We start from the raw sequence: 24,050 nt of genomic DNA, 5'->3' as shown, positions 1-24,050 counted from the left end.
GTATCCCCCCTTGCCTTGTCCAAATACACCCACTCTCCCCCAACCTTCATAGGTTATTGTGACTCTTCCTCACTGACATACATCCCAACGGTATCTCATTTCGGCTCCTTTAAGGCTGGGATGAGGAAAAGGCAACTAGGAGTAATGCACACGCCCACTATAGCAATGAGACGAGGAAGATGCCTGGAAAGGGTCAGGCATGTCCTGTTAATTGCTGCAACGAGGCACAGGCCAACTACTCGCACCTGAAACCTATTGGGAGGCTACAAGGTGCTTAAAGGCAGGCCCAAGCACCAGTTCAGAGAGAGCCTGCCTGGGGAGAAGGTGGCAGACGTGTGGCAAGGAGCAGGCTGGAGCAGGACGGGCAGAGAGGATGCCGTGTGTTCCCAGGGGACGAAAGAGGTGCCATGTCTGGAGAGGGCTGCGAAAGGACCAAAACCCCAACACTTGCCAGTGTTAAGTATTCCCAGCATGAGCTGGGGAACACAGAGAATTCCTGACTGCGGCAGGACGCTGCCCGAAGGTTCTTGGGTAGCGAGTGCTGCTTGCTTGCTTGCTGCAACTCTCTATGCCTATCCGGGAGCAGGGTTTTGGACTAAATGTCTGAAAAAAAATTACCGACCCCACTAAAAGACCTAAAACACATACCACGAAAAGTTCTAACTACCAAAAGTTAAAACTTTTCGTGGTATGTGTTTAGGTGTTTCGGTGTGGTCGATATGGGGCTGGGGGGTGTCCCGCGCAACATCCCGCTCACGACAGTGAGCAGTGGTTGCAGGGGACACCCCACCAGCCCCCTGCCAAAAGAAAAAAAAAAGCCAGGCGGTCCGGGGGTGTCCCCCGCAACACCTGGCTCACTATACTATACAGTATAGTGAGCGGGGTGTTGCGGGGGACACCCCTGCAGCTCACCCGAGCAAAAAAATAAATAAATATGAATAATTTAAAAAGCCTGGGGCTGCAGGGGTGTCCCCTCAACACCCCGCTCACTATACTATACAGTATAGTAAGCGGGGGTTGCGGGGGCCAACCCTGCAGCTGCCCAAAACCCCCAAAAAATTAAAAATTAAAAAAAGGACAGAGGTGAAAGGGAACCAGCGCTGCAGGGACACAGCGCGAAGGAATGAAAGCTAAGTAGGGTGGTGGGGGTATGTTGGGGGTGTGGGAGGGGGTGTGTTGGGGGTGTGGGTGAGGGTGTATGTATGTATGGTTTTCTGTTGGATGTTTGCATGGGAAATGTACGAACATTTGTAGTGCGTACATTTCCCATGCAAACATTTCTGTCGCTGACTTTTACGTGATGGAAAAATCACATAGATCCCGGGAGCCGAGAGGTGAATGAAGAGCAGTACGAAGCCCCGACCAAGCAGAGCAGCTCCAGTGAGTACGAGAGAGAAAATAATCATACCAAAGTGCTCTGGGGAACACAGGAGCTCTTATTTTGCCACGTAGGCGAAAGGCAAGAGGTTTTCGTACCAGAGGGAAGAGAGAAGGAACTGTGAATAAATTACCAAGTGATTTTTGAAAGAATGAAGTACGAGAATGGTGTTAAGTACTAAGGAAAATATGATGGCCAATATTGTAAAAGTGTGGCACAGCTGGAAAACAAATACGTGTTATGTTACAAGGAGTTAAAATGTGTTGTAAGCAATAAGAAACAAAGTGAAAGATGTTATGAACAGTAATAAACTAAATGAGAGGCAAATGTAAAAGGCAAGTTGTGCAACTTGGAAACGGCAGAGTGAATGCAAGGTGGCGGAAGAGGACATACACCATCAATCAAGGTGAATGCAAGTTGTGGCAAAGCCAAAAAGTGTGACAATATACAAATAGTGATGAAGCCCCAAGTTGCTGGGGAGTGGAAAAGGACCACACCAGATGCTGAGTACTAACAATGGTGTTTGGTGGAAAACCAGTGTCAATCAAGAAAGCCTAAAGAGCATCACAAAGTACCAAGGGTTATTGGTTGTTGGGTGGACCGTGTGGTCTGGCAAGTGCGCCTAGAACAAGTAGCCCCAACCTAGGAAGAGCCAAGAAAAGCCGGAAGACAAAGGCTGTGCGATATAATTGCTGAAGTTGAAAAGAGCATTTTTGTTTGGTAAAAGTTGAAAGGAGTACCAGTGGAAATTGACAATATTGCTGAAATATCAAGAGACTGGAACCACTGGGAACTGTGGTGGACGTGGAGAAGAGAACCCTGAGAAATGTTGCAACTGTGGTACACTTGGGGAAGGGAACCCCGAGTCCTGTTTTCTTTGTGGAACTATTTGAACATGGGGAAGGGGAAGCTGCCCCAAGCACGCGCTGGAAGAAGCTCAGAACTCTATTTTGAACACTGTTTCTTTGGGTGCTGCCATCCCTACACATTGTATGTTTCTAAGTGTGAGGGCAAGTATGGGTTTTGGACACAGACATGCTTTTAAGTTGAACTTACTAACAGACGGTCCTTAGTTTCCTTGCTTCATGATGCTTTCACAACAGTCACCTTTAGGTTCTTAGAAATGCATTCAATAACTTATTCAACAAAAAAAAGGTAAGCAGGAATTCACCACTTCTCCGCATGGAGGAGCTCCCCCCCCCGTCCGTGAGGGAAGTGAGCCTGCCTCGCATACACACCCCTAAGAGTAGAGGCAAGCAGGACCTCGCCCGGAGAGACTGCTGCTGTGAGGACAAGGACTCCCGTTCCTGTGAGGAACTCCCTAAAGAGTCTCCTAAATGTACATCTTCATTCATGCCCCACAAGGACTTATATGAAGAAGGAACCAATATGTGTTATTGTGAAACAGAAATTGTAACTATCCCTTTAAGTGAAGAACTTTATTTTACTGAAATGAAGATGATGAATAACTAAGACGAAAGGCTTCAAGAGGTCACGAGAGAGAGCAAGCAAGGAGAAGGTCAGCGAGGGAAGGCCCACGGCTACATCACCTCTGCAAGGGGAAGAGACTGGAAACTCTGAGTCAAGAAGGCAGACACATGATGTCCTCCTATCTACAGAAGAGAAAGCAGAGCAGTAAGTGGTGGCGTGGCCACAGAGACTAACTGGTGGACCAGAGGTTCTAGCAAGCATGCTGATGCTGCTACACAGATGAGAACGTTTAACAAACCAGTACTAGAGATACGGAAAAGCCTTCAGGAAGGAAAAGACTGAGAACGAGAGGACAGAAGAGGAAAAGGCTGCGGACTAGCGAAAGAGAAAAGCAAACCCAAATGAAATGTAAACCCAGTGACATTCTCCCCGGGAAAAGCAGGTAACAGGGAAAGCTGGAGACCCAGGAAGGAGACGGGAAATCATTATTTGAACATTCATACTCGTCCCAGTCCATACAATGAAAATATACCAGGGGGAAGGAGAGAAGTGAATGGAAATCCTGATGAGAATATTCACATTCATCAAAGCCAAGACAACCAGGAAGCAGCCTGGAAAATCAGAAGAATCAAAGAAGATTGTTATCAGAGTACTCGTACTTGTCACAGTTGAGACAACGAAAGTATAATACTATAAATCATAGGAGAAAAGGAAAATCGTTATGAAACCATTCCTACTCGTGTAATCTAAAAAGAGAAATAGTTGGAGGATATTCATTAGAGTGATCAAAGCATGGTAAGTATCCCTATCCAACGGAAGGAACATGTAACGGAAAAAATCTCAAAGGGGAATCTCAGAAAGCTTGGATAAATCTACCATGTGAAAAGGGAATAACAACATTTGGAAACCACTTGTTGTGAGGAATCAAAAGAGTAAAGACATACTAAAGAACTGTGTGAACTAATAAAAGAAGTTACAAAGAACTTTTTGAAAATCAGTTATTGAAAATAACTTTGCAAGGATCAAGAACCCAGGCGAAGGGGGCCATTCTCCTGTCCTTAGTTGCTAATTTAGTGGTAGAGTCAGTTAGGGTTAGTTTGAGACAGAGCACAGGATCTTTTATTTTAAGTAAGTTTGTTAGGTAGGCAAATCCCATAAAAGTATGGCCAGAACCTTTTTTCTTTAAAAAACACCTATTCAGAAATGTCTAATAAGAGTCAGTGTCCTTCTTCTGACTCGTCACAAGTGATACAGTAGAATGGAACCAAGCCACAAGAAATATACCATACCTTTATATATTCAATCCCTACGATGATTGAGTCCTTTTGCCCAAAAGTCATAAAACTTCTTCTTAGGAAAAGGGTCTGATGTAGGAAGAGTTCTTGTGTTGGTGAAATGTCCCAGAAGAAATTCAACAAAGTTACTGGTAAGTAAAATTATATTATCTTTCAGATGCAGTGGCTTTTGAACACGATCAAAGTGTGATGGAATGGAATAACACACGTTTATTCTAAGGAGCACAGGGGGGACAGATGCATTGCATTTACATAGCCCTCTGACACTGATTTTCCCAGATGACAAGGTGGGCCGACTGGGCGTCACTAGAGGTAGATTTTTCTGCCATTGTTTCAAGCGAGAGGTGGCCAGGAGCTGTGGTTGTAATGATTCCGGCCGGTTCCAATAGCAGAGTCCAACCACTGGTAATGAAGAAATGCAGAAGACACCGATGAAGACCTCTTCAGGTTGCTTCTCCAGACAGGAGATCCCTTGAAGCTGCAAAGCTGAAATTTGGCAGGACGGAAACCACAAGCTGACAGCTGCCTTTCCGCGGCCAGTGGATCATCGAATTCTGTTGGATCGTCTCATGAGAGTGGGAAAGGTTTCTGAACAGGCTATGGAGTGGTTTAAATCCTTCTTGGCAGACATATCCCAGCGGGTACTATTCAGGGGTTTTACCTCTGAAGCTATCGTCCTTAGATGTGGGTCCCCCAGGGATCATCACTGTCCCCCTTGATTTGTAAACTCTATATGCGTCCAGTCTTGAATTTAGTGAGGTGTCATGGGTTGGGTTTTCACTCATATGCTGATGACACTCACATTTATATCCTATCTATTCCTGGGCAAGCTCCTGGAAAAGCTGGCCATCTCCCAGCTTAATCTTCACACTGAATCTGTTGGCTGTCTCCATGACCATCAGTCTGGGTTCAGAGTAGCCAGAAGCACGGAAACTGCTCACCTAAAAATCCGCGAAGACTTGCTCTCTAACCTTGATTCTAATCTCCCCTCTGTCCTCATCTTACTCAATATCTCTTCTGCCTTTGACACTGTCACCCATGCCATCCTGCTCAATCGTCTCTGTGATAACCTGGGTATCGCCTATCAGGCTCTGGCCTGGCTGACCTTGCTACTCTTTGATCGGCCCTCCCAGGTCCAACTTGGGTAATTCCTTTCCTCTATCTCACTCTCTACCTGTGGTATTCACCAGGGTTCTAACCTCTCTCCCTGGCTGTTCAACCAATACCTGGCACCTCTCGTCCACCACATTGCCGCTCTCTGCTCCAACTTTCAGTGCTATGCGGATGACAATTAGCTCGTTTTCAGGCTCCCCTCTGCCACCTCTTCTTCTCTCATCTCTGACTGTCTGTCTGTATGTCTGCTATCCAGGAGTGGAGTGCCGACAACGATCGCTGCCTTAATGCCAGTAAGACAAAGATTCTTCTCATCGGCACACCTGCAACCTCCTTTCCTGTCACTCTCTGACCAGCCTCCCTTGGCCCTCTTCCTGCTCCCACCTGTGAGGCTAAGAACCTCTGGGTCATCTTCGACTCTACACCCTCCTTTTCTCCTCACATCTCTAAGAAGTCAAACTACCAACTGCACCTCCTCAGAGGTATTCTTCCTTTCCTCTCCTTCCCCCAGAAGTTCACCGTCTCTAGAGCTCTGGTTCTCTCTAGGCTGGACTACTGCAACAGTCGCTTTCTAAATGTGCCTGCTTCTACTCTCTGGACTCTGCAATTCATCCAAAACAGAACTGTGAGACTTGTCCTTGGCCTCAAGCCCAGGGATCCTATCTCTCCAGTACTGAAATCTGCATTGGCTCCCAGTGGATGCAAGGATTAGGTTCAAGACCCTCTGCATTGTCCACAAGGGCTTCTGGGCCTGGGTCCGCAATACCTCCAACTCTATCTTCGCAAATACCTTCCTTCTGAAGCTCTTCGCTCCTCCAACTCCCTCAGGGTCAGTCACTTCTCTAAGAAACGAGTTGGTGATAGATCTCTTTCTTCGGCAGGGGCCTCCCTCTAGAACAGCCTCCCTGTCTCTCTGAAACTTGAGGAGAACCATCTCCGGTGCCAAAAAGCACCTCAAGACCTTCCTCTTTGCTTTTGGCTTCGTTCTTCCTCTCCCCTGCTGATTTCCTGTCTGATACTGCACTTGTCACCTGGCTACCCTCTGATTCAGGCCCAGGTCCCTGCCCGTCTAGTTGCACACCCGCACTGCCTCCCGGCAACCCTTGCACTTGGGTCTGTATCTGTAACCCTACAGTCCACCTAACTGCACTTTTGGGCACCTGCTGTCTGCACTTACCCTTGCACCTGCCACCGGCACTTCTTGTTATTGTTTTGATCCCATGTACAGTTCTGGCTCCCTCCCCTTTACCCTGGCACTTTTCTCCTCCCCGGCACTTACGCAATCTCAATGTCACTTAGCCTAGTAAGATCGTTGTCTCGGTCGTCCCTCTGTTCCCCCTCCCTTGCCTCGTCGCGCCTTGAAACACTTGTGTGTAGGCGCGTTACAAATGCCATATCATATCGAGACTAAGAATATCGAGGACACATTTATGAAAGTTTACCAGTGTTTGGTCGATATTGACAAATGGATGGCCAACAACCAGCTGCAGCTTAATGCAGCAAAGACCAGATTATTATTTTTTAAAAATATTTTTTTATTACTTGTTTTTAGTGCATACGTACCTTTACACATTTGTTACATATAATTCTTAAAACTAAAGCATCTTACAACAGAGTTACATTTAAAACCATATTAAAACAACACTTTCATATAACATTTTACACATCGCTTCTACTTCTTTTACATGATAGAATGGTCTTAATTATTATCATAAAACATAAGACATTATGGAAAAACATTTTTACCAGTAACTATATGAATGCATCAGAGAGAGATAAGAAAAAAATCAAACAGACAATGTCTTCGCTTTTGGTATTACCCTGTCCTGTAAGCATCTAATTCTAATTCAATTTGATACAAGAAGCGGACACCCGGGTAGAAAAAGCTAGTAAAGGGAATAAAAAGGAAAAGGCTAAGAGCCCCCCAAACTCAAATTTTAAAATATATCTAGAAAGGGTCATTGGAAGCGTAGAGGCACCGGTGCTTAATAGTTGCAATTGCCTACGCCTACTGAATTGCATAATCCCTGATTACCAGATACCCACGAGAGACATCAGCACAGTGGAATTTGTATTAGAAAAAAGAACGGACTGGGTTATACTTCATTTGACAGCATTATCGAAGAAAAGTCTAATTTGATCTCTAAAGAACAGGTTTCTACCCCTATGGTAAGAGGTTCGAGATTATCAAGAAAGGATAAGAGAAAACTGGAGGAAAGCAACGGTCCACAGGGAAAGCCCTAAAATGAACAAAATGGAAAATTCTTTAAAAAAATCAAAGAGTCATGGAAGAGAGAATTGCTTTGCCTGACAAGTCCAATTTGACATGTTTCAAATTCACAATGGAGAATCAGAGAAAAAAGGAGGCTATGAAAAGACCGGAGCAAAAAGGATCAAGAAAGGAGGAAGCTTCTTTGGACTGGTTGGCTGCTACTTTGAGCGGTGGTACGAAGGATAAGATTTTGGTGAAGGGGGGAGTCCGACTCCTTGAAGATTGCTTCCTGGAACACAAGGGGATTTAGGTCACTTTTCTCAGATTATGCCTCGGAATTGGGAAAATATAATGTCTTGTGTTTCCAGGAAACGTGGATGAGGACTCTGCCTGTTCGTGATGGGTATAATTTATTTTTGAATCCAGCCCCGAAGGGGATAACTGGTCGTCCGTATGCTGGACTCCTGACTTTGGTCAAGATTGACTCAGGTTGGTCTTTAACAAAGGTCAACTGCCCGAATCCCTACGTGCAAATTATGTTGCTTGAACAGAAGCAAACATCTTGGCTGAGCCCGATACTATTGATTAATATATACTGGCGTGTTAACATGAGTAAAGAAATTAAGCTATTGCAATGTGTGGAAAAGGTGATGGACCAAATGATGTGGGAGAGAGATGAGGCTAAAATCCTCATCTCTGGCGATTTGAACATCAAACTCTTGGGAAAGGGGGGTTATCCACTGAATAAGAACAAATGGAATGGAAGGGAAAAGGAGTGGATGAATGCCATGACTGCAAGAAATATGTTCATGCTGAATGGCCAAACTTCTGGAGATATACCAGGGAAATGTACATGGGAAAGGGGGGGGAGGAGCGATCATGTATTGATTACTGTTTTACTTCTGAAAATCTTAGAAAGTTGAGACGTTTCGACATCGTGCCACAGGATCATAGTGATCATGATCTGTTGGCTATCTCCATTAGAAATAATGGGGAGAAGGAAGAAAGGGGAGAAATGTGGCAGGTGGAATTAGAGAGGGGAGGAAATCGCCTTAGAGTAAAACATGGGGAAGTAATCCGGATTATAAATCGATACAAGGACTCTGCACAAATAGATCCTTCCGGGATTGAATACAGGGGATATTCCAAGAATTGGGCCTAAGGAGAGGAGGGAGGTTTATTAATCAGGTGGATCGGAACCATTAGTACGATTATTCCCTGGTAAATAGAAGAAAATTGCTGCGAGCATCAATCAGACAAATAAATAAAGAAGGTGTGAAGTCTGATCGCCAGGAGAAGATCGGAGAATCAAACAGCAATATAGGAATTGGTGCATTGGAACTAGGAGTTTGCAAGCCCAAAATGACTCCGAACATATGCTAAAAACCATCTGTGCAAAGGGCACTAGAAACCTATGGGAACTGATTAATAACGAGGGATCCCTGAGGCAAAGTGCTACCGCTAGCATGGTATCGTAAGCAGATTGGGTAGCTCATTACACAGCATTATACGCAGACCCAGGGTGGAAACAAAGCAAGGGTGGGGATTCCTACCCTTGGAGTTTTGCATTTGACGATCTAGATGCCGAGCTAATGATAAAGAAGTTAAGTTCCTCTAGAGCGGAGGGACCTGATGGTCTATCAAACTATGAACTTTAAAAAAAAAAATCAGACAGAGTGGAATACATTTCTACCAGTTCTTTTTGCACAGATTAGACAAATAAAAAGATACCAGCATCATGGAGGGAGGCAAATATAGTGCCCATTTTCAAAAAAGGACATAGGGCAAATCCAAACAATTATTGCCTGATTGCTCCCCTAGACTCAATTGAAAACTGTTCGTAACGGTCCTCTTGAGAGATCTTCAATTATGGGCGGAAAGGGGAGGTATTCTGGATCCAAGACAAACAGGTTTTGTCAAGGGCGTGGGTACCACCTTAAACCTCTTTATGGTCAATATCTTGAAAGAGAAAGCCCTGGAAACAGATACCACCTTATATCTTGCATTTGTGGACCTCGAAAAAGAAAATTCAAAAGTTTACTTGGAGAGTAGAGGCCGAAGCATTTGAAGTAGTGGATACAATGACTTACCTGGGTGTAGTGATCAATAAAAGCATTTGCGATCAGGGGCATTTTACCCACTTGAGATCTAGACTGAATACGCTAATAAACCAGGCAAGAATATTCCCTAGGAAGTATGGGCGATTCACAATGATTCTCATTCTGCCTTTTTACAAACAGAAAATCATGCAAGTATTAACTTATGGTTCCGAGGGGTTGCCAGTCAAAGGATCGACAGGTCAAAGGATCGACAGGTTTTTTTTTTCTCACATATATTTTTTTTTTTTTGGGGGTGTCCATTACCCCCTTTTATTTGCTAAAAAACACTTTTACCCTAAACGAAAACCTAAAAAAATATATATAATTTTTTTAAAAAATTTGATCCTTTGACCTCTCGACCCTTTAGATTCGATCCTTTGACTAGACACCGTTCCGAGGCCATTCTTCATCTACCCTGGTAATCATGGGAGAAATTCGGGGGTCTGTTCTGGCGGTCGCTATTAAGACTTCCTAATGTAGTGCCTGTGTGCACCATTAGGCAACAATTGAAGCTTCAATCGCTAGAATATATGGTCCAGTGGAAGTCAGTGGCCCTGTACAGGAAATGCAATTATGAAACAATAGTCCCATTTGGAATTTTTGATCCCCTTAAAAATACACAAGATAAATATGTAAAGCACAAGTTAAATATGTAAATATGAAAGGTAAGATTGAAGGGATTCTGCATTCGAATAAGATTGATCCCAGTGCTCTGGAGATCAACCCGATCAAAGTCAAGCAGAAATTGCGAGACTGTGATTGGATTAGGACTCTTGAACAATGTGTAAACGGAGTAATGCAAGAACCCTCGAAAGGAAGGGCTTAAATTCTATTCCAAGCTATTTGCAGAAATTTCCGTCTCACCACTATCGTGATTTGCTCCTTAGGTGTAGGCTAAATTGTCTAGCCACAGAAGAAGTAGTGTGGGCACAGAAAATGCCAGGTATTGAAAGTGATAAATGCACTTTCTGCAAGAAGAAGAATATGGTTGAGACTCTAGGTCATTGGGTAACGGTATGTGAGTCCCTAAAAGAGATTAGAGAATTTTATCTAGAGAATTTTATCTAGCGGATTTCAAGTTGGATGAAAATATATATTGTCCAAAGGAGTGGTGGGCCTGGGCTATCATGGGGGAAAAGACCAGTTTAATCATTGCTGTTCTGAAGTTTATTGAAAAACGTTTTTAAAGATGAAGAGCGAATGGACTGAAAAGGTATAGAATCATGTTGGTATCATGTTGGTATTAAAGTAAGGAGAGGCTATGACAAATAGTATTGAGACGAAATAAGGTAAGTTAATGACTGAATTTGAAGGATGTGGATGAATAAGGAATGGAATGAATGATTGAAAGTGAAATAAGCTTTTAATTTGGCCTGCCTCTCTTTTCTTCTTTTTTATTATGGAGAAAGTATGTTAAAGTAATGTTAAAGGTTTATGTAAAGAGAAGGAATTTTATGTTTTCTTTTCTTTCTGGTCGAACCAATAAAACATTGAATTAAAAAAAAAAAAAGCGGACATTAGCTAGAATTATGGCATTGTTTCTGCCCCACATGCATCTAAGCCTTGAAATCTTTTTGCATATGTATTCTGATTTGTTCAAACCATGGGCAGAAAAGAAAGAGATGTTTTAGAGTTTCCACAGCGTCGATAGAACGACAGAATCGACATAGTGTGTCGTTAAAGGACTCTGCATTAGAATACCAATGCTTAGTCCGCATTTTTGTATGAAACAAATTGAGGTCGAAACCTCATATATGTGTCACATGACTTATTACAGTGAAATAGGGTCAAATATAAAAGACGGGGGTATTGTAAATGCCTAAATTTGGCATATTCCGAAAACAAAAGATAGGAAGCAATTAGGTCATAGGTTGCAGCCCAATCCTTCAAGACGTGCCTTTTTTTTTTGCAAGGCATTGCTGCCATTTCAGATCTTCAGGCTACAAATTGATTTGTTCTAATAGTTTTATCATGCGTTGTTGGAATTGAGCAATAGACGCAGGCGGAGAGGCTGCTAACATTTTAGAAAGATCCTCGTATAAAGAGTTGGAGGTAGGAAATAACATTTTAGAAAAGTTGGAAAGAATTCTCCAGTTGAAACGAGACGCTAAAGAATGAAGCCCCAGTTCTTGCCTCACTATAGCATTAGGAAGGTAGTTGAGCAGTCCAAGCGTGTGTTTCCAGATTTTGCCTTGTAGCGTGTTTAGGTATATGTTAATTTCCACGAGGCATAAATCTAAACCATACAGTATAACTGCTTCCACTTTCTTATAGTATAATTCAATTAGTGGTAATAGGGAAAATGTATAATATTTAAAAAATATGACTTTCATTCGTCCCATTAACGGCAAATCTTTTTCAGCATGAGATGTGCCATTTCATGATAGATGTAATATTAGACAGGTTATATCCCAAATAGGTTACATTCTGTACAAGGTTCATTTCGTTTAAGTTAATCGACCATTTGAACCTGCATGGTTTTTTCAAGAGGAGAAGATTACAATGTTTGATTTAGACGGATTAACAGATAGATTATTTTGGGTGCAGTGCAGAAGAAAGCTTTCTATTTTATCTTGAAGCCCTGACTGGGACATCGTCCGCATAGGCGATCCAATTAATATAGGAGGCACCCAAACGGGCAGATAAAGATTTTGAAAAGTCCCAGATGCGATCGATGTCAGCTAGGTACAGAATAAACAGCACTGCTACAAGGTTGCATCTTTGCTTGACACCGATCGCAGTTGGAATTGGGTCAGTCAGCATGCCCTGGTGTGTAATACGCACCCTAAAGTTGGTATTATGGTGTAAGAGAGCCATCAGGGCGACTAAATGCGGTGGAAATTTATAATTAAACATTTTCTGCCAGAGCACACCTCTCACCACACTGTTAAAGGCTGAGGAGAGATCTAATGAGGCAATACACATCGGGCTATGAGCAGGGAGATGATAGGACGAAATGAGATGGGCTAAGATAGTAGCATTTAATTGCGTTCCCATAGATTTTCTAAAGCCCACTTGTGCTTTGCAAAGAATGGAATTTGTTGTAATGAAGGCTTCCACATCACAGAGAATTAATAGAGCAAAGATTTTAGCAGCCAAGTCAATTAAAGTCAAGTCATCTTTTGATTAGCTTCCAATAGTATTTGAAAGCATACTCTTTTTACCTCTGATTTATAATTTGTAGTAACTGGATTTTGAGCTAGACGGCTTTGGCGGTCTATTTGAATAATGGACAAGACTGGATTTAAGGAAAAGTCCTTATGCACCGCTTTCAGAGATGTTGATATTAGCAAATGGTCACCTAGCCAAGAAGTATGGGTGACAATCGGCAAAAGCAGTCCTGATAGACCCCTTGAAGCCGCAATATAGTCGATGGCGGACATTGATGAACCTCTCTGCCATGTATAGAAGGTTAGGGGGATTGTGGACACACCAAATGAATATCCCATTCTTTAAAGAAATGAGTCCAAGTGCGCCCATGCAACAACGAAAGCTTGTGATGAGCAGATGTATTGTTTTTATGTATTGAATTTAAGGATGAATAAAGTGTAGCGTTAAAATAGCTGCCGGTCAGAATTTCCGCATTGGGACTTGAGGTAATAGCCTCAAGAAGAGCAGAATTCAGTGCAAGAATAGCCTGCCTGATTGATCGATAAAGAGGCAGGATTCCAGTAAAGTGAGACAACTAAGAGATTACTACAGTACTGTAGATTAATACCCAGTTCAAGAATAAGATACAAGTCAGAAACGTATGATTAACTGTAAATCTTAACTTGTTGTTCATTAAAATTGCCAGACCCCCTGTGGGTCTACCTACTCCCCTATTGAAAGTCGGCTGTGTAAAGGAGGTAAATCCATCAAACTGCAGAGCTGTAGAGCACATTGTTTCTTGAATAAACAGAAAAGAGGGAGCATCATTAGAGGCATATAGGGATAGCCATTTATGCACATTTTTCAATCCACAACAGTTCCACAAGAAAATATGCAAATCACTCGATTATGAAGGAACAACAGGTTGTGCATTCGCGGCTGCTACCTTTATTAAAGGTTCAACCATGTTGGGCCATTTAAGGCCGTAGTTAGCGAGGCCAGTTGTTCCAGTATGGTGTTGCTAATGTCCCTTTTCGCAGAAGCATTATCGTGAACATTCCCAGATTCAACTTTAATTAAGGGCTGAAAGTTGAGAAATGTGCATGCTTCCTCTAATGTGGAAAAAGCCTGCATTTCTAGACCTAGAAGAGCTAGGTCAGATTTGAAATCCTAAAGCAACTTTGCAATGATAGATGATTGAACTTTGCATAACATCCGATTATTATTCTGATTTGAAAGTCTAGACCAAGATTATTCTGTTCGGCCCAAGCAACGAGTTGTGAATGAGAATATTCTCAGTGAGAAGCTACAATTTGCCCTAAAAATTAAGAACTTGGGTTGCGTCTGGAAAGAGAATCTTGGTTGCGAAGTCCAGGTGGGGTCCAAGGTGAAGTCAGTCTACTATTCCTTGCGGATGCTCAGGAATGTATTACCATTCCTACTATCAGAAGATCATGTGGTTGTTGTGGGCGCTATGACAAACACCCTCCTGGATTACTGCAACAGCATGATGGCAGGCGCACCGGGCCAGCAGATATACAGACTGCAAAAGGCCCAGAATGCTGCGGTTAGGAAAAAGGGATCAGGTCTCACTGCTCCTTAGATCTCTGCATTGGCTGGCGGTCGAGGACCAAATAAAATTTAAAGTAGACGTTTTAATTTACAAATATGTCAATGGGCTTGCTCCAGAGTACCTCAGTGCCGAAGTCCTTCGATACCACCCTACCAGAGCATTACGCTCAGGAAATAAGCTCCTGTTGAATATTCCATGCACAAAGTTTGTTTCCAAAGGTGATAGGAGATTTGGAATCTATGGACCCAAACTTTGGAACAATCTCCCTGTAGAGATTAGATCCTGCCAGTCACTAGTCTAGTTTAGAAAGGCCCTTAAAAACCCACCTGTTCAAATAGAATCTCCGAGTTCAAGGAAAGCATGTGTATACGACCTGTCCAGCACCTAATCCAAAGGCTTTTTGTCCATCTGCACCTGTATACAGTTAAGTCTGTTTTGGAGCGTGGTACAAATGATAAAAATCAAATGATAAAAATCAGAAGTTCAATCGGCAAACGCGGACGGTGACGGTTCTAGCGACGTATGATATGACATGGCATTTATAACGCACCTTTACACAAGTGTTTCTAGGCGCGACAAGACAAGGAGGGGGAAACAGAGGAAGGACAAAACAACAATGTTACTAGGCCTTGTGTTATTCCGATTGCGCAAGTGGAGGAAAGTGGAAGGGGAGAATTGCCAGGGGGTGGGGGGTGAGTGGGGGAGAAGAAGTGCAGGTAACTCAAAAAGTGCAGACAGCAGATGGCTCATAAGTGCAGAGCGAAGGGACTGTAGGGTTGCAGATACAGACCACAGGGCTGGGGGATCCAGGAGATAGTGCGAAGTGCAACTGGACATGCAGGAGCCCGGGCCCAAGTTCAGAGGGTATCCAGGTGACAAGAACGTGGAGCAGTCGGGATATCAGCAGGGGAGAGGAAGAGAGAAAGCGGAAGCGAAGAGGAAGGTCTTGAGTTGCTTCTGGAACCAGAGGTGGTTCTGCTCAAGTTTGAGAGAGACAGGGAGGCCCCAGCCAAAGATAGAGATCAGGACCCAACTCTCTGCTTGGAAAAGCGACTGACCCTCAGAGAGTTGGAGGTGGATGAGCAGAGAACTCGAGAAGGGAGATGTTTAGAAGAGAGAGTTGGAGGTAGTGCAGTCTCAGGCCCCAGAAAGCCTTGTGGCCGATGCAGAGGGTCTTGAACGGGATCCTTTTTGCCAATGGGAGCCAATGAAGAGATTTCAGAGCTGGAGGGATATGATCCCTGGGCTTGAGGTCAAGGACAAGTCTCGCAGTCCTGTTCTGGATAACTTGTAGAGGTCGGAGAGTAGTGTCAGGAAGATTTAGAAAGAGGCTGCAGAGATCATGGGTGGCACACCAATCCTAAATTGCGGCCAGACAATCTGGAATGGGAGAAGGAGACTAGGCGGCCAAGGGGAGCCTGGCCAGCTCTACAGATAGCCCACTGGCGAGCTAGCCAGTCCACCGGGCGGTCCATGGACACTTCCGAAGACTCAGGATGGCTGGATCCTCGAGAATGCATTGGGACTGATTGGTCTCCCCAGTCCAAGGGTTGAAGCACTGCTTAAGGCCTTCGCAGAGCAGGTAGTACAATATGGGTTCACCAGGCCAAACATGGGAAGGAATCCTGGCCCTCTTCGGGTGTCGTCCATGGATCTTCGGTTGGCTGCTCTTCTACACAGGATACTTGGCTCTAATGCTGATCTGAAGAAAAAGCTGCAGGAGTCCTCTTCCTATCTATCCAAAATCTTGTCTGTAAGCAAGTCCAAGCCCGCCAATGGTACAGATCTGCACCATTCAAACAGCCAGCAGTGGACCAATCAGGAACCACTGGGGGACCGGGACCGGGACACGGACACGGACACACACAAATAAATCTTTCCTAACACCCACAAAGGGGACTAGGGAGGCACCAATGGGATCCCGCTTGCCCTGTCTCCTAGGGAGGGTGTTACGTAGGGGCTCACCTCGCTAGTCCCCAAATGGGGTGGCCCCACCTTGAGGAGAAGAGACTAATTTTCCTGGATTTATCACAGGGGATAAAGAAGAACCTTGGGGTACACCACATGTGACCGGAGAGGAGGTTGATATAAAAGGGGAAAGTTTAACAGCTGTAACCTGCTAGACAAAAACTACGAAACCAGCCCATAGTGGAGCCTGAAATCCCTATTAGGGTTGAAATATATACAGAGATAAATTCAGCATCACCAAGAGTAACAGATGGCCTTGATCTGAATGTAATAATATGTCAAGACAGAGCAGTTTCAATCCCATGTCTTGGGCATAATCCCAATTCCAAAGGGTCTAAAATTTAATTATTTTTGACAAAGGCACCTAATTGCTGGGTAACAACCTTTTCAAGGATCTTAGCGATCCACCTGAGCCCTGCAATTGGTCAGTAATTCCCCATTTCCTCGAGATCTAAGGAGAGTTTCTTGAGAAGAGGATTAATAAGGATGGCTTTAAGACACTTACGACAACGCCCTGTTGAAGGGAAAGATTGAGCAGGTGAGAAATACACTTAGTCAAGCTTGAAGAGTGACGTTGTGCGACCAAAGAAGGAAGCACAACAGAACTGGAACGTACAGGCTTGAGCTTGTGTAGCAGGGGAAGGATCTCTTTGTCAGGTATTCTATTGATTTCAAAAATAATTTTGGCCTGAGTACCAGTTACTAATTCTGTTTACAAGAGCAGAGACTCACTGAATGCATTAGCTAAATGGGCTGTGGGTACCATTTTCTAAACAAGTAGGGCTTATAGAAGTATTTAACAATAGAGAAAGGTTTTGTGGGCTTATTCATGGCTGAATGAATCTGATCATACAGAAAGGATGATTTAGCTTTCCCGATTGATGTTTTATGCATAAAATAAATATTAAAATAAAATATATAAAATGCATGACTAATGCTTCCCGAGCTTCTATCATTGAGGAGATCCTCCTCCTCCTCATCATCTTCCTCCTCCTCCTCCTCCTCCCCCCCCACCCCCACACACACCCACTCCCTAAAGAGGTGGCTCCGCTTGGGAAGAGGTGCCAAACTCCTTGAATTCTTCACAGCTACTAGGGGAAGGACACCAGAAAAAGTGGTAAAGTGACAGGGGGACTTCACTAAAAGTTTCTATGGCCTGAAAAGAAGTCAGAACATCATGCAAACCAGCAACCATTTTAGGGAACCCACAAAGCAAAAAGCCCAAAATTAAATTATGCTTTTATCAAAGATGATATGCTTGGCACAAACCATTAAAATATCCTAACCATCGAGCCAATGGCTCACAGCTCTCCTCGTACCGCAGGCTTGTAAGATTTGGTGCTGAAGGAGACCAGACAAACAGCTCACTCCTCTATGATTATCAACACCCAACTCAGACCAGTGAAGGGTTTGTAATACTCCATGAGATTGCTAAATATAGTAAAACCGGCACCAAAGAATGGCTTGATGCAGTATTACAGCCTGGCATCGAGCAAGGGAAGACTCAATACACTGAATGTCAGTTTTATCTTTTTATTTGCATAACACAGAAGGACTATGTGAACTTATTCAGAGGAAAATAAAACGTAACAGGAACATTAAAAAAGAAACAGTGCAAGTGTACATGGGGGTTACAAAAAGCCATGCACGTGCATTCTAATATAAATCGGATTTACTTGTCTAGGGTCCAGGTTTTCCTAATTTAGCAAAAGTACTGTTAAAATGGATTTTCAGATCCAGCCCTTTGAGAGGGTTCTGAGAGGCCAAACTAGTGTGTGAACATAGTTATTGACACAGTCTAGCCAAACTCAATCAAGGTAACATGAGCGGAGCAGTAAGGCAGACTTCAGGAGCTTCAGGGTAATGTGTTAGTACAGCTAATGATACAGAGAACTGAACCCTATGCTTGAATTTACTTCCTGCAGGCCATCATCGCTGTTGCCTGATAAGATGAGTATTCTTTCTTTACATGGTCCTGTGATTGCAGATGTTAGGCAATGTTTGTATGCAGTACCCTCTGGGACCACTACACACAACTCTGACTACAGGTATAGGAAACCCAACCTTTGGTATAAGCTTGTACTACACAGTTTTGGTAGCGTGTTGAGCAGCCAGACTTATCTCAATGGGGGTCAATGTGAGCTGTAGTGGAGTTACACAGAGATTCACAGTTACAAGTACTCAAATAAACTTACACTCACGGTTTCTTGCATAAACAATTATTAATTGATTTATCAGTCAGTTAGAATAAGCCTCCTTCAGAAGGGAGCAATATAATAGTAACACGCAAATACACTTCAATACTGTACACTCTTAGTATCTAAATCAGTAAAGACCCTTTTGGGATGGCCCACAGACACAACCTACACCCACAGGTGACTTCAATAACTAGGATGCTGAGGACATTAATATGTTACTGTTGGCATTTAGAATACTCTTATAAGTTGGCAAAAGGCAAAGGTTATTAGAACAACAAGAGACCACAAATATTCTTAAGCAGGCAAATACTTTTGTATCCCTCAAGAAGAGTCATACAATTCAATAGGCTAAGCCAAAGTCAATGGGCAAAAGTCTTGCATAGGATGAAGCACTTCTGGTAAGTAAATGGAAAAGTCTTTGCACTAGTTCTTAGGAGTCTTTGATGAAAAGAAGAATCAAATGTATGGCCACAAGTTGATTAGATTTGTGAGTTGTAGAAGCTGCAAGCACTCTACAGTAAGAGGTAAGTTCTCTCAGACTTTTTACAGTACCTTTGAAATTAAGAAAAAGATGCAGCTGATGACTTCTGTTCCTGTGCAGCTCTGCAGATCTCACTGTTCCTGGACGGCAGCCGTGGGAACAAGAGGGAGGACTTTGGGGGATTCCTGCAATGCACTGGGACGGTCAAAACTTGCAACCGGCAAACTTCACTTTCAGTGGCTGTTCAGTGTTTCAGCTCCTCGCGTCTACCGCAAATAGCAACACTGTGATTCCTGGCTGTCGAGATGGACTTTCCTTGCTTCTGTGGTCCCACACTCTGTTGAGGAGGCTCAGGCTCGGTCAGTCCTGCTTCCTAGGAGTCCAGAGGATCTTCCTGAGGCTCTAGGCTAGCTTAAAAGCAACACACACAATCTGGTGTTCCTCTCCCTTGTTATACGGTTTCCAGCAGCAACTCTGTAGAAATTCAACCAGCTCAGAGATGGATGTCCAGGTGGATTACTTTGGAGTCGATTGGTCCCACCAACTCAAGGGGAGAAGTCGTCTATGCAGGGGCTTCTCCGTCGATGAGAACTTGGCATTTTAGGACTGCATGCAGCAGGGCTTCATCAGGCAAACCAACGGTCCAGGAGTTGCAGCAGGCATCCTCTTCAAGTGTTTCTTCGGTTCCTTTGTCCAGTGGTCGACTCTGCCTTCCAAGTCAAAAGATTCAGTTCTCTCCCATTCATTGCAGCCTAGCAGGGTGGCTGTCCTTGCCGCACAGTCAGCCGGCCAAACACCACAGAGTGCATTTGCGTCTACCAGAAGACTAAGCACAGGGAGTTTTGGGCACCTCCCTCACTTCTTGCCTACCCCAGACACCCTGGAGCCAGAGGCGGACTTCACTTGTGAATCCCGCAAAATGCAAAATTAACAAAGAGACCAAACCTGGTTTGGGGTGCAGAGTAAATCTCAATAAGGACCTTTCCACAAAGAAATGGCAAAAAAAGAAGACTGGGGGCCATTTTGATAAAGATGGCTCCCAAGGGTGCTTTACTGTAGCTGCGAACACAGCCCGCGGTAAAGGTACACCACGTTAGTTCAAACGAAACCACTGCCACCAGCCATTCAGTGCGAAAAGGGTAACAAAAAGCAAGACAAAGGGGATACCAGCTAACCCCTCCAGCACTCCATTGTAAGATACGGTGTGCTGGGTCTAGAAAGTTACAATGGTAAGTAAAGTCAATTACACTTTATTGATCGTGGAAACAGTAGTTTATCCAAGAGAAGGTATTTAAACCTTGGGGAAATCTGAAAGACTTCCCCGTGCCACTGCACTGAGGGGTATGTGTGACAAAATGTAAAAGATGAGGCCTATAGAGTTTGTCAAATTAACAAGGGGGGGGTCCTGGGAGTCCCTCTGCCAGACATTAGTCCTGATTAAAAGAGACTTACCCAGAGTCTTTAGCTCACTATCTTTAACAGAGAAGAAATATCCCAAACTTATCAGTCTTTGTCCTGCCCTGGGGCAGTCCAGAACCGAAATGCTAGGCAATTCTCAGTTTGTCAGACTCCACAACCAAAATAAACACAGTGTTCAAAATCACAATAAAATACATGAGAGAGTGGGGAAAAGGGTCACACTCTCTCCAGGTTAAAAAAATGAAGTCCTCAAAATCCAGAAAGCACATTTCTGAGAATTCTCCCTAACTGCAGACAACTTATTTTCAATGTTTTTCCCTCCACTAACAGGGAAAAGGTTGTATTTTATGTTATTTTGTCTACAGACCTCCTGCCTGTTTATTGTTAATAAAAAAGAAACATTGATCATGATTCTGTGAGCTAGCACAAAATACAGAACAAATGGAATGGTGCTGATGGACTAAGGAACTATGGTATGGAAGGTTGCTAAGCCCAAAGCCAAGGACCATGAATAACTGGTTGCATGATGGGCCATAGGGAACCAAATTGCACCAGAGAGAGGGGATCTAATAAGGGCAAAACATGTCAGGTTTTCTTGTGATGCCTTCTAGAGGGCGCATGGCCTAGAGGGTTGGGCTGGACACCTTTCATTGGTGACAGGACCAAGACTAATTGGTATGTGGCTGGTCCCCTTCTGTAATGGAGTAGATCGGCTAAAAATGAATACTAAAAAATGTTGCCTAGAGTAATGCCAGTGATTACTGTTCACGCAAAAAAGCCCAGCCTTCAGTTTTTGGGTTTCATACCTTTCTCACCTTTCCCAGGCACTGCGGCTTTCCCTGTAGGTTTGGAGTTGTCAATGTTTCCGCTTATGTCAGGATCCTTTGTAGTAGTTCTGCTGGGAGCAGACCTGGGCTTTTTCAAGCCAAAGAGATCAGCATCCATATCATCCATATCCTATGGGGGAAACGTGCAGACACATTACGTCAACAAGAGAGCTTAGTCCAAATTATATGCAAAGGGAAAAGGGAGAGGATCCTGAAATCAGCAGACATTTACAGGATCTTTCGTGATAGAGTAATTACAACACATGATACTATTAGTACTACATGCAAACAAACCAGAAGAAAGCAAAAGAACCAAGAATGATTGAGAACAGGAAATGATAAAAAAGGGTAGCATAAAAGAGAACCACCCCCACCCCAGGGGGCCAACAGGTTAATCTGTGGTGCGCAAGGACCTTGAAATGTATTTATTAGAAAATATTGATACTTTTGGCAATGGGTGGGGGCTGCTAATGTTATATTTTACCAAAGAGGGTTTGGGGGCAGCATATGCAAGCATAGATCTCACTACTTTAAACACAGATTTCATTGTTGCTGTTGCCTTTGATGTACATGTTATTTGTGTGAGGAAAGCTTGCACAGCAGCTGCCCGTACTGCACATAGAATGAATGTTTGCAAAAGCCGTACTGCTGCATATTGTAGTTGTCTGTGCACAACTACTGAGATGGAGCTTCATGTAAGGCACCTTTATTATATCAATGGAGAATTAGCTTTCGATATGCTGTTCATGTTCATATGTGTGAGGTACGCTTGTACTGCAGCTGCATGTGCAATCTTTCTTTATGATGCACACACAAATAAGAGATGCATATGTGGCACCTTTTCCTAAACAATGGTTTGCAGAACAAGGTTATACATCAGAAAACCAGCAACAGTGCCATTTTTAAAAGATGTAAGGCACTGTAGTTTACCTTCATACTCTCAAGCAGAGCGAGTGGGTCCACATCAGACACATCAGACTCCTGGAAGGCATGGAAAAGAGGGGAGGGGGGAAAAGAAATGTGTCAAGATTGTAATCGCTTTGTGCTTGTACAGTTCAAGGATTATTTTTGAAAGCGGGTAGTGTACATGTTATAAGTGAGTTCCTTCTTTCAAGATGTATTCAATATGAAAGGGAAACAGCTTTCCAATATTTTATTTCTATATCCTTTTACATAAGCCATATACTTCTTTGGCAATGACAGTATGACATGCTGTTAGGTAAGAACTGGTGCAGTCACACTGTGTGAGACTACACAACACTTATCTGCCTGGTATTAGGTAACCCACCTTTTGGGATAGGTCTGTACTACACAAGTTGGTAGTGTGACTGAGCAGCCAGGCCTATCTCAAGAGGGGTACATGTGAGCTGTAGAGCTGTACAATTGGAATTCGTAAATGCAATTGGTCAAGTAACACTTACACTCAAGGTTTCAGTTATAAATAGTTATTTAAGTTAACTTTAAAATAAGCATTCTTTAAAAAGGCAATTTGTTGTAACAATTCAAATGCACTTTAAAATTACTTTTCAGAATCAAATAAAGCCAGTGAATAATCTTTGGATATGCTTCATACACTACTCCTACACCCTTTTGTTTTGTTCTTTTTGTAAATTGATGTACTTTGTAAATGTAAATGCATATCTTATGCCTGTAACCGTGTCCTTAAGCGCCCTTCTACCCACGGGTCCGGAGCGCTCTACAAATAAATTAAACAAACAAACAAACCCGGAGGTGACTTCAATCACAAGTATGGTATTTGCATTTATATATCACACTAATATACTTTTGTAGACTCTGAGTTACAGAGAGGAAAGATTTAGGGAAGTAAAAGGTTAGAACAATTTCTCAGCAATTGTGAGGACAGCTGAATCCTCCAATGAAGTCTAGATAAGCCTTTCCCAGCAGTACCAGTATACAACAAGCTACCACCTATGAGGGACAAACAGTATGTATCAAAGTCAATGTATTAAGAAGAGTGCATTTGGGGAGCCAGGACAGCCAAAGTGATTTGGACACAAGCCTATGGATCTGATGCCCTTCTTGGATAAAAGGCTTGCCCAAGTTAGAGAGTTCAGGAAAATATTTTGTAGGGTCACAAGCTGTCAAACCTGCGAGAAGGGAGTTGAAATCAACTCGAAATAGGTACACCAATGCAATTCCCCAGTGAGAAAAGTTCAGCTAAAGGCAATAAGGTAAGCACCCCAAGCCTAAACAGTACCTCTGGTTAGAAGAAGAGTGATCCAGCTGGATTCAGTCTTGCTACAGCGATGCAGACCCTGGTTCCTGAGCCTCAGTCGTGGGGACAAGAGGGAGGATGTCTGGAGGGCTCCTGCTGCAGTACTTGGGAGGTTGCCGGCAGCTACGGGCTCTTTTCAGTTCAGCGGCACTTTGCGGTTTCAGCTCTTAGTAAACAGCACTGATGCAGATCTTGGACACCGGTTGGACTTCCTTCACTCCTTCGGTCCTGCAATCTGGTGAGGGAACTCAGGATCTGGAGGTCCTGCTTCTGGAGAGTCCTTAGGAGACTCCTGGAGCTTCCAGCGGGATTCGTTCCACGGCAGACTCTGCACTCGACTACGGACTCTCGAACGGAGAAGCACAGCAAGTCGGGATGGTGATCCAGTGGAGTTCATCTCGGAGTTAGTTGGTCCCACTAACCCAAGGGGCGGAGGGGGAGGTTGTTCAGTCCGGAGCTTCTCGGTCGTGGTGAAAAAAAGGTCAGCACAGCGACAAGGCTTCACCGGGCAATTCAAAGGCCCAGGAGGTTGCAGCAACTTTTGTTCATGGTTTCTTCCTCGCACGTTTCTCCCATTGGTCGACTGTGCCAGTAGTCCCAAACCCGTGACCACAAAAGTGATGGGTGGAAGGTTTCGAATGAATCTGAACCACTGGCAATTGCTCTGGGCAACCTTCCACACCACCGTTTTTTAGCCCGTCGGCGCCATTGCAAAAGGGGTCCAGCCATG

General features: G+C 43.7%; 1 protein-coding gene across 7 annotated transcripts in view; it reads right to left on the bottom strand.

Annotated features, from left to right (window-relative positions):
* Positions 1–24,050, bottom strand: part of FBF1 (Fas binding factor 1) — a 1,089,678-nt gene that overhangs the window by 889,952 nt on the left and 175,676 nt on the right. For 5 of the 7 annotated variants that reach the window (XM_069654733.1, XM_069654729.1, XM_069654732.1 and 2 more), the window contains 2 exons: positions 22,015–22,065; positions 21,064–21,214 (listed from right to left, as the gene is read on the bottom strand). In XM_069654733.1, the coding sequence (XP_069510834.1) occupies positions 21,064–21,214; positions 22,015–22,020 (157 nt within the window). In that variant the 5' untranslated portion in view covers positions 22,021–22,065. The remainder of the gene's footprint in view (positions 1–21,063; positions 21,215–22,014; positions 22,066–24,050) is intronic. The other 2 variants (XM_069654731.1, XM_069654735.1) reach the window with 1 other exon arrangement.

This window comes from Ambystoma mexicanum, chromosome 3q (assembly GCF_040938575.1).
Source record: "Ambystoma mexicanum isolate Mex_15411 chromosome 3q, UKY_AmexF1_1, whole genome shotgun sequence".
Classification (NCBI taxonomy): Eukaryota; Metazoa; Chordata; class Amphibia; order Caudata; family Ambystomatidae; genus Ambystoma; species Ambystoma mexicanum.
Note: the sequence above shows the minus strand (reverse complement) of the source record. Positions and strands in the feature narration are given on the sequence as shown.